Genomic DNA, 12,879 nt, shown 5'->3' on the forward strand with positions numbered 1-12,879 from the left:
TATTCACATTTATTGTTCACATAGAAATTAAAATATGGTTTTATAAGCATTGTGTGAGATGTAGGCTGCTGTATGTTAATCTGGATTACTAATCTTGGGACCTCTACTAAGTTTAAATGTATGTATATTTGAATATAAGTGTTCATATGAATTTAATCATGACATCACAGCATTCATCTAGCCTTTGATGAAATCACATGAAATCACAGCTTGCTTGCTATTGTCTCTCAGACTTGCTGGAGTAGTAAGACTCTCCTGGTCCATCTACTTGCCGTTCTTGTGTTTCTTCTGCTGGAATTTCCTGAAATGGTTCTGGATGGTAGAGGCGGCCTTCTCAACTTCAACAGGGCTGAGCGGAGGAACAGCAGGCGCTGTGCATGTCCCGTTACTGGCATTGGAGTCTGAACACGACAGGACACAGGGAATAGCCAGGGAAGTAGAGGAAATAGCCATGTAGAGAAACTCTGTAGCAATGATTGAGTTCAAGCACATTTTATATATTAGCCTTTATTGAAGCAGGCTATTTTTCTGAAAAAAAATCTTTTAAAATTGGATTTCATAGTTATTCAGAACAACTTTTCCAGGGCCACTCATCAGAATAATAGCCTGCATTTAAAATATTTACCTACAAATGTTACTTACTCTTTCTATACACGCCTATGCTGTTTCTCCTGAGGCCATCATACTGTAAATGAAACAGAACAGCCTTGTGTTATAAAACTCTTAATAGATGTGCAGGCACACACAGGAAGGAGAGTAAGTATTGGTTTAGTGCACAAGATGTAACACATACAGATTATGTGTAAGAATAATCAGTAGTGCCATCTTCTCTGGCTGACATTCAGAGTTAAACATATGCAAAACTACTAAAATACTAAACTGCAATGTATGTTCCACACTTAAGGAACTAATGGCCAAAGTACATGTGTGTCTATGACTGTGCTTTCTTTCTATATACAGTCACAGTAATGACCTCAAACACAAATCCCCTTGATTGGGATTATAGCTCAAACAGAGCAGCGGCAGGGAATCCAGAGTCTGAGGACCAGCTTATCATGCCTACCTGCCAATTTGACTGTGTGTTTCATGCCTATGTTCAGTCTCATGTGTTGGCTTTATAACCCTGTCTATGAGGTCTGCTCCCTCCTTTCACCAGACAAGCTAAGGTAAATTTAAACTGTAGCCAGTCTAAGCACATAAGGGTATAGAGCTGCTTGTTGAGTATGACTGTTGCACCTTTTCATTTAAGTACTTGTGCTCACATTAAGCACTCCAGCTATTTATCCTCGATACATTTGTAAGTTTCAGTTGTATAGAGGTTTTAGACAGAAGTAACCTTAGAAAAGGTACAAGAAAAATACAAGCCTGTCAACCAAAATTTCACTTTTACAAAAAGATGTGCGCACTTTCAACTTGGGCTGAAATATGCTCCTTTATTCGGGGATACATATTGAAACCTTCAGGAGACATCAGATGTGAACTGTGAAGATGTAGAGGCAACTTTATTTTTAAAAATATATTATTTTGCTGCTACTTTCTGAGTATAGAGGCAAACCATCTCTGCCTTTTTAAGACACATTCCTCTGCTTCTATGTCCTGTGCTTCTGGACTTTCTTTCTACTAATTACCAAAGAATAAGAAAAGATCATTTATGAGTATTGATGATTAAAAAAATACTACTACTATTAATGTACATGAGATCATAATAATCGTATGACGATATTTATACAGGCTAGAAATACTAAGAATAGAGGATGTAGTTTTACCCAACAGTTTTCTCATACAGAGAATGAAGCTATATGAACAGAACTGATGTGGTTTTTAATGTAAATTATGATCTGCAGTATCGATCTTGCTATAACTAACCTCATCTGCTTTGCTGCTCCTCCGGCTGAGAGACACTGAGTGAACCTGCCAAGGCAAAGGCTGAGACACCACATAAGGCAAAGGATCCTGTTCCCGCGTAAATCGCGCCCCTATCTGTAAATAAAAAGACGTTTTGCTTAGACATATGAATATGGGTCAAAGGTCAACAACTGGCTCGGCTCTAAATGTGAACACTGAATAACGAGAAAACAGAGAACAATGACAGGGCAGCATTTACCAGTTGGCTCTAACATAACTTGCCTGAATACATCTGGAAGCTGTAAATATAAATGTGGTTTACACTAACCAGCTGTTGCAGCACGATCCACATGTACATTCTTATTTTAAAAAGCTATTGTCAATGCCATTTACCTACAAACACTTACTATACTATAGCTGATATCCTCCATAAATGAAAAAAAAGGCATCTTACTTTGTGCTAATAATCAACGTCATCATTCTTGTTGTTCTGATCTGTACAGTAGAGTGCTACCATTATAATCACCTTACCGTTTCTACCACTTTGACCACCATATACATAGCTGTTAGCATGGTTATCAACATCTTGATCGCTATTCCTTTAGGACCTTCTTCGTTTACAGTTGCTGTCTTCAGTTCTGTTGAACAAAAATAAAAATCCACACAGGCACAGGTCTGAGCAATCAGGAAGAAACGCACTCAATTCACTGTCTCAGTCTCTGACACATAAGGGTAAGACTGCTAAAGAGCTTTGCAGGACAGAAATAGAGAAGCAGTAATCTTTTCCTATGCACAACACTTATCCCTCAGGTGTGCATTGCACCTTTCCAGTAGCAGACATGCATTTATTTATCAATAAAGAAAAAGGCTATTGATAATTTAGGATGCATACAATTTAATTTAGCCTCTAGTTAAGTGTGTAGCAATCTTATTAATAAGCCGAACAACAACAACGTAATACTGAGACATACTAGAGTTACCTCCTAATGAGGTATTTTTTAAAGAAAGGTTTATACTTTATAGCAAATTGCTTTAATAAATGTTATGAAATTGTGTTAAACAAAAAAAATAAAAAGATCATATCTGACCTTCTTGGGATGAATCCCCTTCCTGGTATTTGTCCTATTTACATGATTATAATGTTCTTATGTAGGTAATCTTTTAATGAATGCTTAATACATTGTAGAACGAAGAGCAATAATAAAATTAAGCAATCAATCAGTTAGATTGGTAATCAAAACCTATTATTATTATTATTATTGTTTTTTGGGTTGTTGTTTTTTGTTGCCTGTCCCATTTGGATCTTTAGCCATCAGAATTGTTGTCTGAAGGCCAAGAAAGATGCCAAGCAGATTTACTTTATTGACTTGCAAGTCATTCATTCAGCTGCAACTTTAATCCAGAATCCTGCACAGTGTTACTAACAAGTTCGGTAAATATATGAAATGCCTGGTTTTACTTACTTGCTATCAAGATCAAGTTGATCAGTTGTGCTTTTATTGTAAAAACAACAAACCTAAACAATCTTTTAAAAATGGGAAAAAAAATATTAAACTCAAAATGCTGATCGCCTCCATCCTCTACTGATTGTTACACTGTTTGTACATCAGGCAGAGATTTCTGATAGGACGTCGACACTAAAATTCAGAAACTGTGGTTTTCTACGAATAAACGGATGCATCAGTATGCCAGTTATGCGGTTATCTTAAAGAGATAGACCTATCTGTGAGATCACACATGACTAAGGTCTGTGTGCGTCACTGTCTGGAGTGTCGCCTCTAACCCCTGAAGGCCAGTGATAATCCTTTAGGCATGTGTCTGTGAATACATTTCACCTGGCCCTGCACTGTGAAGGACACTGCTGTTATCAAGATCAAGTGTCAACCTTGTCGTGTAAAGAATTTTTATATCACTAATCACTATCTGCCCTTTGTTTACACTTGGCGACGTGTCGCATGAGCCTGAATGAAAACGAATATTCAGTTTTTGTAGTAGTGGAATTACATAAAGGTGCAGGAATGTGTTATCACTGTGTATTATCACTGAACAGACGGGCATAAGAGCGCTCCTGACACTGACAAACTGGTTACACATCACATCTACAGGACAGAGGCAGTCGTGTGAAGAGAAATTGGTAAGAAAATTAGGATTTCTCGCAACTTTAACAAAAGACTTCTTTATATTTCCTGCTTTAAGAGGGATTACATATTAAAAAAGAATACTTACTGCACGAAGAGCAATAAAGGAAGAAGAGCAGCTTTACAAAACTGGATCTAGGCTGTTGAAAATAGCAAGAGTGCAGCTGAAGAGCAGCAACTACATCCAAAATGTATTTCATATCTTCCTCTTCTCTTACTTTTTTCTCTGATGAGAGCTTACAGCTGATTCAGCATTCAAAGAATCAGAATGAATGTGTAAATCAGTGATGAGTTAACATATTGCTAAATGCTCTGTCGAGTGACAACTCTTTAAAAATCTGTATTTACTTACCCATGTGTAACTGACATATATATCTCATATGTAAATCACAAACTTAGTAACAGATGATTACATGCTTATATAATAATTCATTATTAATTGTTCTTGGTAATCGATTATTAGTCTTAGCAGTCACTTGGTATATGTTATGTAGCAGGCTATACTATATTACCTTAGTTTGTTATTAATCTTATATCACCATTATTCTGCTGCCATTCAAGCTCTCAGATGTGCAAGGTAGCTCAAACTTGAACTGATCGAAATCTAAAGAGTTATGAGCTTAATGCTGTAAGCTTTTTACAATAATCTCGCAGTGAAGAGCTATGAGCAGTATGCTTTATCTTCCTGACACTGTACAGATTTGTCTGAGGCGAAGCCATTATATCAGTTTATCACATTTGGCAAGGATCAGATTTTATCATAGTAAAATGAAAAAATGAAACAGGGAAGAGAGTCTTGCTTCAGTGAAGCATTTCAGGGAGATAGAAATCATGACAAACCACATTCATTCTGATCAAAATGATCCATCTTTTGAGATTTTCCCTCGTATTGTTGCTAGGACAACAAAGCTTTTTACAATGCCTATTCGTGTGGTATTTGCGGTATTAGACCATATAGATGTTGCATTGCAGGTTACATACCAGTAATGATTTTTGCTGTTATTGTTTGTTGCTTGTTTTGCTCACAGGGTTCCAGCCAATACCAATACGTGGTGATGTGGTGAACCATTGAAGAAAAACTCATTTAAAAGAGAGCAGAGAGCAGCCTCATCAGTTTCAATCATGTCGCTCAAGCGTCATAAAAGACTGAGCAGCAAGAAGAAAAGTATGTTTCCTTTTTGTTCTTCTGTTTTGTTTGTCTGGGGTTTGTGCATCATTATCATGCGTTTCATTCTGAACATTGTTTTTCATACTTACAATACTTGAACATGCTGTGGGTATTGTGTAGCTATATTGAAAGTCAGTGAGTGAGCACAATCGCCAAAGAAATGCCTATGTTCTACAAAGACTTTTTTTTGTAACTACACTACTGAACTCAGTCACGTGTCATTCGCTGACATGATGTCAGGTCCCCCTTGAAAATTAGATTTAAATCTCATTGAGATTTTTACCTGGTTAAACAAAGGACTAGTTTCTTTGTATTTTGATTGGAAAATGGCAAACGGGTGCAATGATTTATTAAAAAATATGCACACTTACATGGAAAAGCAGCATATAAGGTAAAAATAGACTTTGTACACTTCTGATTAGTTTGAAAGTCAATGTTCGGAATGACTGCCTTTAGTGTTCAAAAACAGCTTGAACTCTCTTAGGCAAGTGTTTTTGTAATTTTTTGAAGAAGTCATCAGGAATAGATCTCCAGGATTCCTGCCCTCCAGTTTCTTCAGTTTTCTTTTATGTACATCATGCTGAGATATGACAAGTGTTGAGTTATTATAGCATGTTGGGAATTACCTTGTTGGTACAAAAATAACATTTATGCCTGCCAATATTTTAGTTTCAGGTAAAATATTGGAACAGATGATTATCATTTTGTAAACATTCTCCTAGTAACAAAATGTCTAAAGATATCATGAAATTGAATCTTTGCTAAGTTGTCTGTTATGTATAAAACAGCACTTGAATTAGTTGCTCTTTTATGCTTGAATGATTCATAGGTCATTGTTAAGTGGCTAACACACAAACAAATCATTCCTTTGAAAATGGTAAAGGACAAGGACAGGACTGAAAATAAGTGGAAAAGCAGTCAATGTCCAAAGAAAACCCTTGAAGTACCTTCAGAAAGCCTGGACAAGTATTGCTCAAGACAGCTTAAAAATTTAAGTGTGGTTTCTTGGAAGAAAATGTAAAGAAACGAAGGATGACACAAGACTTTTGCCCAATACTGTGCATAATCTTGTGTTTTGATGTAAATAACCAGAGCCCTCTTGAGTAAAATTTAAATTAATAAGAATGCATACCTCTTATTACAATTATTATGAGTCCCACAAACAGACATAAAAGTATTAGTACAGTCTGATAACCTTTGGTAACCACATTTGGTGACCTAAAATAGTATGGGGCTACAATGATTTTGGAGATACTGTTGCAAAAAACTCATGGCTCAAGAGTTGGCAGTTCGTCCTGTAATCGGAAGGTTGCTGGTTCGAGCCCTAGCTTGGACAGTTTCGGTCGTTGTGTCCTTGGGCAAGACACTTCACCTACCGCCTACTGGTGTTGGCCAGAGGGGCCGATGGCGCGATATGGCAGCCTGGCTTCTGTCAGTCTGCCCCAGGGCAGCTGTGGCTACAACTGTAGCTGCCTCCACCAGTGTGTGAATGTGAGAGTGAATGAATAGTGGAATTGTAAAGCGCTTTGAGGGTCTCGAAAAGCGCTATATAAATGCGAAAAATAATAATAATAATAATAATAATAATAATAAAAAACTGTTATTGAACCCTCATTTTTTCTCAGTTGCCAAAGTTAAATGGTGCTCATAACAAACATAATAATTTGAAAAAGAATCTGTCAAGTTTTATCTTCAGAGGTATGATTAAAAGCTGTCTTACATTAACGTGAGTTCTGACTGTTGCAGGAAGGCTCCTATTGTTCAGACTTTGCAAACAATATGAGCTAAAATTTACTGGGTAGGAGTTAATGTGCTATTATAAAAAGCACAGCATTTTTTTTCCAATATGTTTAGTTAATAATGATAATTGGCTTTTTGTTTGCAAGTGTAAATTCTGATGTTAATTGCACCAAGGGATGCCAAGTTTACAGATAACACTGTTTTTCTGTTTTCAAGCTCAAATGAAATGAAAAGTGAGATTGAAGGATAATGTTCTTTTCCTGTTAAAAGAAAAGAAAACAATAAAAATAAATGTAAAGAACTTAAAATTAAATAGAAATAAAAGCAAAAAAGAAGAGCATTTGCACAGTACTTGAAATTTTTGTGTAATTGGACTAGTTTTTTGTAGCTATTTTCTGTCTTACTTATTTTATCAAAGTCTGTGTCACACTTAAATGGATAAAGCTGTGTTTTTGGGTTGTTTTTTTTAAACTAGAATCTCCAAAGGATAATCTCCAGGCAGAGGTTCTGCATGAGCTCGGCTTGGAGGCCTACCAGGCTATACCACTGGATGTCTCATCAATGCTAGACATTATTACTTGGACTCTGGGGAACCAATCTCCTCTAGAACCCTCTGATCTACCAAAAGCTTTCCTCCAGTCCCTTTGGCTGCTCAGGAAAGATGCCCGGACTCCTTGGTGTGAGTCTCTTCATAATCTTGTTACAAACGATGACAACAATTCTACCGGGAAGGTGCTCAGTAGTTTTAAAGGAGATAGCCAGGGTGCCATCAACCCGCTTGATCTAATCACAGCTGTCTATATGTCTGCTAGTACTTTCCTTCAGCAAGAGATCTCCAAACGGATGATGCAGTGCCAATTTTCTATACCACTGGTCCTTCCAAACAAAGATCCGGAAGAGCCTAGTTGCTTCCTTCTTTGGCCTTTAAGAGGGATTGTGGGCCAGTGGAGATCTCACCCCCTAAATAAATACAGGCGAATCCAAGAGGGGGATTTGGCAACCACATGCATGCCATTAGTTTCATTTGTCAGGCTTGGTTGTTGCAGTGTGTCCAAGTCACAGGTGCTAAACCATATGTTACGTGGAGTCACATCTTCCTGTCAGACATTTCTCCACAGGGGGATGGAAGGAGGGCAGCTGCCCAAAAGGCTTTCGGGTGGCCTGGTAGAAATTGGATGGCATCTACCCACTGGAGATAGCACCAAAGATGTCTTCCCAGTCCCTTTGGTCTTCTCCAACCTGCGGGGTGATGCCAGTGCGCATGAGAAATGCCTTACCTTTTTATGCAAGGCATCTTCAGCTATAGTTGTTTTCTGTGGAAATCTTAAGGAGAAGGAAAAACTACTTCTTGCTTCCTGTAAGGATACCAACAGCAAACTAATACTCATTGACCTTTTAGACACTGAGAGAAATGGGAGCAGAGTTGTTGGTTTTGTTGATGAGAACCTTGAAAAGTACATGGGGCTTCCCGAAGAATCTGTGATTCAGGGCAGAGGTCTGAGTGAGGATGCACTGGCTAGTAAGCTATGTGATACTCTAAAACATCTGCTACCAGACAGACTGAAACTTATTACGCTTGAGGAAGCAGCACAATTTGCGGCGGATATAGGCCTAAATGTGGACGAAGGACCCATTTGTCAAAAAGCCATGGCCTCAGTGGAGGAAGTGTTGAAGGGTTTAGATGAGGGGTCTGATGAATATAGGCGTAAACAGCTTCCTCTGCAGGGGCCTTTGTGGAGCAAATTAGCAGAGCTAGAAAAAGCAGAGAGTAAGCAGAGAAAAGAAAGAACAGAAATTGACCCCCAGCTACAAAAAGAAAAGAATGACATTATGGCTGAGTTGAGGAGCTACAAAATGACCCCAGCTATGAAGATCTTTACAGATGCTCTCTTTACCAAAGATAAAGTGAAGAGAGCTTACTTTCTTAGCTGGCTCACTCTAAGACTTAAGAAAACTACAAAACAAAACAAGACGAAAGATCTGCTCACAAATCTACAGACAGTAAAGAAAGAAAGCATGCTGGTAGATTTGGATAAGCTTGAACAAAGAGTCAAAGACACCCCTGGAGACACTGGTTCAATATTTCAAGAGGGAACAGAAATACAATCTGCAGGTCTAAATTTGCAACTTTCTGAGCAACAGTCTGAAGGAAGCCATCAACTGAAGGTCTCAGAATCCAAAGAAAAGACCACAGAACCACTGTCACAACAGACAGACCATCAACATGACGCAAACATGGCGCAGGAGATATCCATCACTTTAAATGAAAAAGAAAATGAATTAAATTCGGCCTCTGAAGACCAAAGCTGTCTTTTAGAGTCAGGAGAAAATAGCACGTTGCGCTTCAAAGAGAAAAAACCAAATGAATCAGAGCTAACACTCACTACGGACAATTCAACTTCTGGCACGCAACAAATGAGCCTTGATGATTGTGCTGATCCCTCTTATGAACCTGATACATGCGCATTAGGTCCTGAGCACTTTCTGCGTGAGATAGGGCTAATCTTTGAGCTAGCATACATCAGCCCCAGCAGCGGAAGCCAAAATGTGTTACGTCTCCCTAGCTTAGCTACAGATCTTCTTCTTTATGGGATTCCACTTGAACTAATGGATGGAGATGCCTCAAATATCCCCATCCAGTGGCTGGGCTGTGTCTTTGGAGAGCTCAAACGTCGCCTACCACAAGAACAGTGTAGGACAAGAGTGCTGACAAATCTTGGCGACTATAATGCAAGGAATGCAGAGATTCTTTCTGCATTATTTGGAGTGAAATTCCCTGAATGGAAGAAACAAACTTCAAGAGGGGTGTACATGGCTGCCCTGTGTCTTCCTGAAAACCTCAGAAAGGACATGAAGTGTGATGTTTTGTTGCTAATTGAGGTCAGAGGTCTCTGCTCAGTCTCACTGGACAGCAAAAGAAATATACTGGGCAATGACAATGCAATGGCTACCTTTGCAACAGGACTGAGTGACTTTTTAATGCACAGCATGTCTTCACACCCTGGTTCTGATTTTGAAACAAACCTCAGTGTCAGAGTCAATGCTCTCCTGCGAATCAAAGAATATGGCTCCATGCCATTTTGCCAATTCTTTGTCCAGAACGAAAACGTAAATAGCAAATTACAAGCGTCACAATTAAGGTACGTTTCTCAGGTGCTTTTGCAAACTAGCAATATTGATAAAGATGGAAAGACCACAAGCTGCACAGTCTCTGTCAAAGGACCATGGAACAAAATGTCCCTCTCTGAACCAGTTGATACAGATTATAGTGGGGATGTTTTAAAGTTTAAAGAAATCCTTTTTGAAGCATTGAAGAGGAGTGCCGCTAAGGCAGAAGCCCCAGTTTTGCCTGAATTTATGAGGCGTTTGTGTTCTGTTTGGGATGCGATCAAAGAGGAATCATTCTCCATTGGTCTCCAAAACACTGATATAGCTTTGGCATTTTCTTTGTTGTGCACAGAATTTTTCTACTGGGAAAACAATTTACTGGATAACATGAAAAGTTGGCTAACGGGTGCAACAAAAAAAGACTTTACCACAAAGGGAGAAGCTTTGGATGCATCTATTCAAAATGACCTTCTCAGTGAGTTAAAGAAGGAAGCCAGTGAGGAAGTCAAAGCAGAGGTGAACAAACTCAGGTCAATAGCAGAGACATATGTGATGAAAGAGGAAACTCTCAAAATGAGATCTGACAAATTCATGCCAATCCTAATGAGCAATATTGACAACCTACAGGACAGAGTAACTGAAGAGATAACAGAAAGGTTGGAGGCAGTCTATGAGAGCCATTACTCTTCCACACAGCTTAAAAAATTTAAAGCATTACTGGGAGAAGAGCAAGAATCCAAGGTAGATGCACTAGTAGAAAAAAGCAAGACAACAAAAATTCTTCTGCAAGATGCAGAGATAGAGGATGAATTTGAGGCTGTGTGGGATAAGATATTGTCCAACTTTGAATTCAGGCCTTCAGAAACAGAAGATATAACTCCAAGAGTAGAAGATATTCTGAGACAGAATCTAATCAGCCGTGGCCTCCAGAAACACATGAAAAAGCTTGAAATGATTGGCCAGAACCAGAACTCTGACTTCCAAGTTTGCGATGAGCATTTTGGATACCGCAGCAGATTAAAGCAAATGTTTGAAGACAACAACAAACAACACAAGGTAGAAGCTCAGCAGGTAGCAAACAATATCATAGAGGAATGCAAACAGTATATAGCAGATAAGTGTAACAAACCAGCAGATTTCTCTGACGGTTACATTACAGAGCTGTTACAAAATGTTGAAAAATCTTTAAATGAAAAATCTGTGGAAACTAGATCAGCTTTTGAAGTGGATCTAAAAGTATATCTCTGTAATGCTTCTTGCCAAGACTTTCAAAACCTGCATAACCGCTATGCCAAAGACGCAGAACTTTTGACATGTATCACTAAAAGAAAAAGTATGGACTTGGCCGAGTTTATCTATGACTTCAGGAAAAGAGACCAGTGTCAAAGGATGGCCCAAGCATTCATCTCCATGGTCATCAAGCCCACAGTCTTGGATTACATCAACAGACCCCTGGGGATATCTATTGCAGAGGAGATCCAAAGGAAAGCTCAGCAGTATCACTCCTCACAGGCCTTCCACCAAAGCTTGCTGGAAGAGATGATTAAAGAAGATCAATTTGAAGTCTTCCTGGAATATCTGCTCTTCTATGACAACTTCAGACTCAGGAAGATCCAGGAAACAGTGACAGCTCACCTCACTGAATCAACCAACCTGGGACAATGGAGGCATCAGAGACTCTGTGAGATTGTAGGAAAAATTGAAGAAGCAGTGAACGAATCCACAGAAGGTATCAGTGGAGTCCTGAATGATACAAAGCCACTGCTGGAGAGAGTGTGTCTCACTTTAGAGAAAGGGGATGTTAATGTGATCAGGACCTGTCTGACTGGACCCCTGTTTAGCATCACTGTAGAATGGAACCGTTTTGCTAAATGTTTACTGGAGTCAGTGGCTGCAATGCAGATGGACCTTGATCAAGAGTTCTCCAAAAATGTGGATACCACCCAATTTCTTAACTGTCTTCCAGTTCAGCCCCAAGACTACCTCTTCAAAAAAGTGAAAGGCTGTGACAAGCAATGTCCTCTCTGCAGAGCCCCGTGTGAGGAGGAGGATATGGGGCATGAGGGTCACAATGCCTTGCTCCATCGACCTAAAGGCATGCAGCCTTATGCCTCTAGTTCTGTATCCTGCATCAGTTGCCCTGAAAGCATGAGCGAGGACAAGGACACACATGATACATCCACAACAAGCAGTGTTCTCCATTCACTTTACCCAGACTGGAGCTTCTCTCCTGACAACACAAACAGCTCAAAGGCCAGTGATTACTGGAGGTACTGTGTGACTTAAACACTCTTTATTGTAGAAATGACAGTATTAGATTAAATTTAATTTATTAAATGAACAAATTCTTTGTTACAGGTATGTGCTGGTGAAGTTCAATGAGAGGTTTGCACAGGAGTTTAAACGAGAGCCGACAAAGATTCCTGAGGAATGGAGGAAAATCACTCAGGAACAGGCCTTAAACAGTCTGAAGGAGGTGTTCCTCACCAGAACGAGTGTTTAAAATACTGCATTCAGTTCAGCTAAGAAAGAACATTTGTTCATATGTGAAAAACCATAATTCAACCATGGAATTTAGATCCTGGGTTTTAAGGTTTCCCACCTGATTTGAAATAGATGCAGAAGAAGGACTGCTCTGTGCTGAATGTTATTTATTGTTTTTAACAGGTTCAACTCAATATTACTTTAAAAAAAATACACTTTGAAATATATATATAATATTGTAAATAGCATTTCTGTATAAACATTATAACAACAGGAAAACACTTTTTAATTTTTTTTTCATTATTTTGAAAAGGAAGCACATTATTAATGTACTTTTATAACATATAAAATCATCAACATAAATCAAATATATTTTCCATTATTACTTTTTTTATC

General features: G+C 38.6%; 2 protein-coding genes across 3 annotated transcripts; one reads left to right on the forward strand and one right to left on the reverse strand.

The window, feature by feature from the left end:
* Nucleotides 1-264: 264 nt before the first annotated feature.
* LOC146618868 (uncharacterized) lies at nucleotides 265-2,430 on the reverse strand. 2 transcript variants are annotated; one of them, XM_085370072.1, is made up of 4 exons: nucleotides 2,377-2,430; nucleotides 1,867-1,980; nucleotides 643-685; nucleotides 265-401 (listed from the first exon to the last, which is right to left on the reverse strand). In XM_085370072.1, exons 1-4 carry the CDS (start codon nucleotides 2,428-2,430, stop codon nucleotides 265-267), a joined length of 348 nt encoding a protein of 115 aa, XP_085226198.1. The 2 variants fall into 2 exon arrangements, with proteins under 2 accessions (XP_085226198.1, XP_085226197.1); XM_085370071.1 differs by having other exon boundaries at nucleotides 265-464.
* A 2,675-nt stretch (nucleotides 2,431-5,105) lies between these two features.
* gvin1l2 (GTPase, very large interferon inducible 1-like 2) lies at nucleotides 5,106-12,502 on the forward strand. Its single transcript, XM_085371732.1, has 3 exons — nucleotides 5,106-5,148; nucleotides 7,367-12,269; nucleotides 12,358-12,502. The coding sequence occupies exons 1-3, from the start codon at nucleotides 5,106-5,108 to the stop codon at nucleotides 12,500-12,502; spliced, it is 5,091 nt and encodes a 1,696-aa protein (XP_085227858.1).
* Nucleotides 12,503-12,879: the final 377 nt, after the last annotated feature.

The sequence above is a fragment of the Diplotaxodon limnothrissa genome, linkage group LG14, assembly GCF_057381915.1.
Source record: "Diplotaxodon limnothrissa isolate DT_005_m linkage group LG14, D_limnothrissa_male_GT1.1, whole genome shotgun sequence".
NCBI classification, from domain to species: domain Eukaryota; kingdom Metazoa; phylum Chordata; class Actinopteri; order Cichliformes; family Cichlidae; genus Diplotaxodon; species Diplotaxodon limnothrissa.

Excerpts from the sequence above, each read along its gene's own strand:
- gvin1l2 (XM_085371732.1), top strand. The coding sequence starts at position 5,106 with ATGTCGCTCAAGCGTCATAAAAGACTGAGCAGCAAGAAGAAAA. Across the intron at positions 5,149-7,366 it reads ACTGAGCAGCAAGAAGAAAA|AATCTCCAAAGGATAATCTC; the intron begins GTATGTTTCCTT and ends TTTTTAAACTAG. Across the intron at positions 12,270-12,357 it reads AAGGCCAGTGATTACTGGAG|GTATGTGCTGGTGAAGTTCA; the intron begins GTACTGTGTGAC and ends TCTTTGTTACAG.
- LOC146618868 (XM_085370071.1), bottom strand. The coding sequence starts at position 2,430 with ATGTTGATAACCATGCTAACAGCTATGTATATGGTGGTCAAAGTGGTA. Across the intron at positions 1,981-2,376 it reads TGGTCAAAGTGGTAGAAACG|ATAGGGGCGCGATTTACGCG; the intron begins GTAAGGTGATTA and ends TTTTATTTACAG. Across the intron at positions 686-1,866 it reads GGAGCAGCAAAGCAGATGAG|TATGATGGCCTCAGGAGAAA; the intron begins GTTAGTTATAGC and ends TTTCATTTACAG.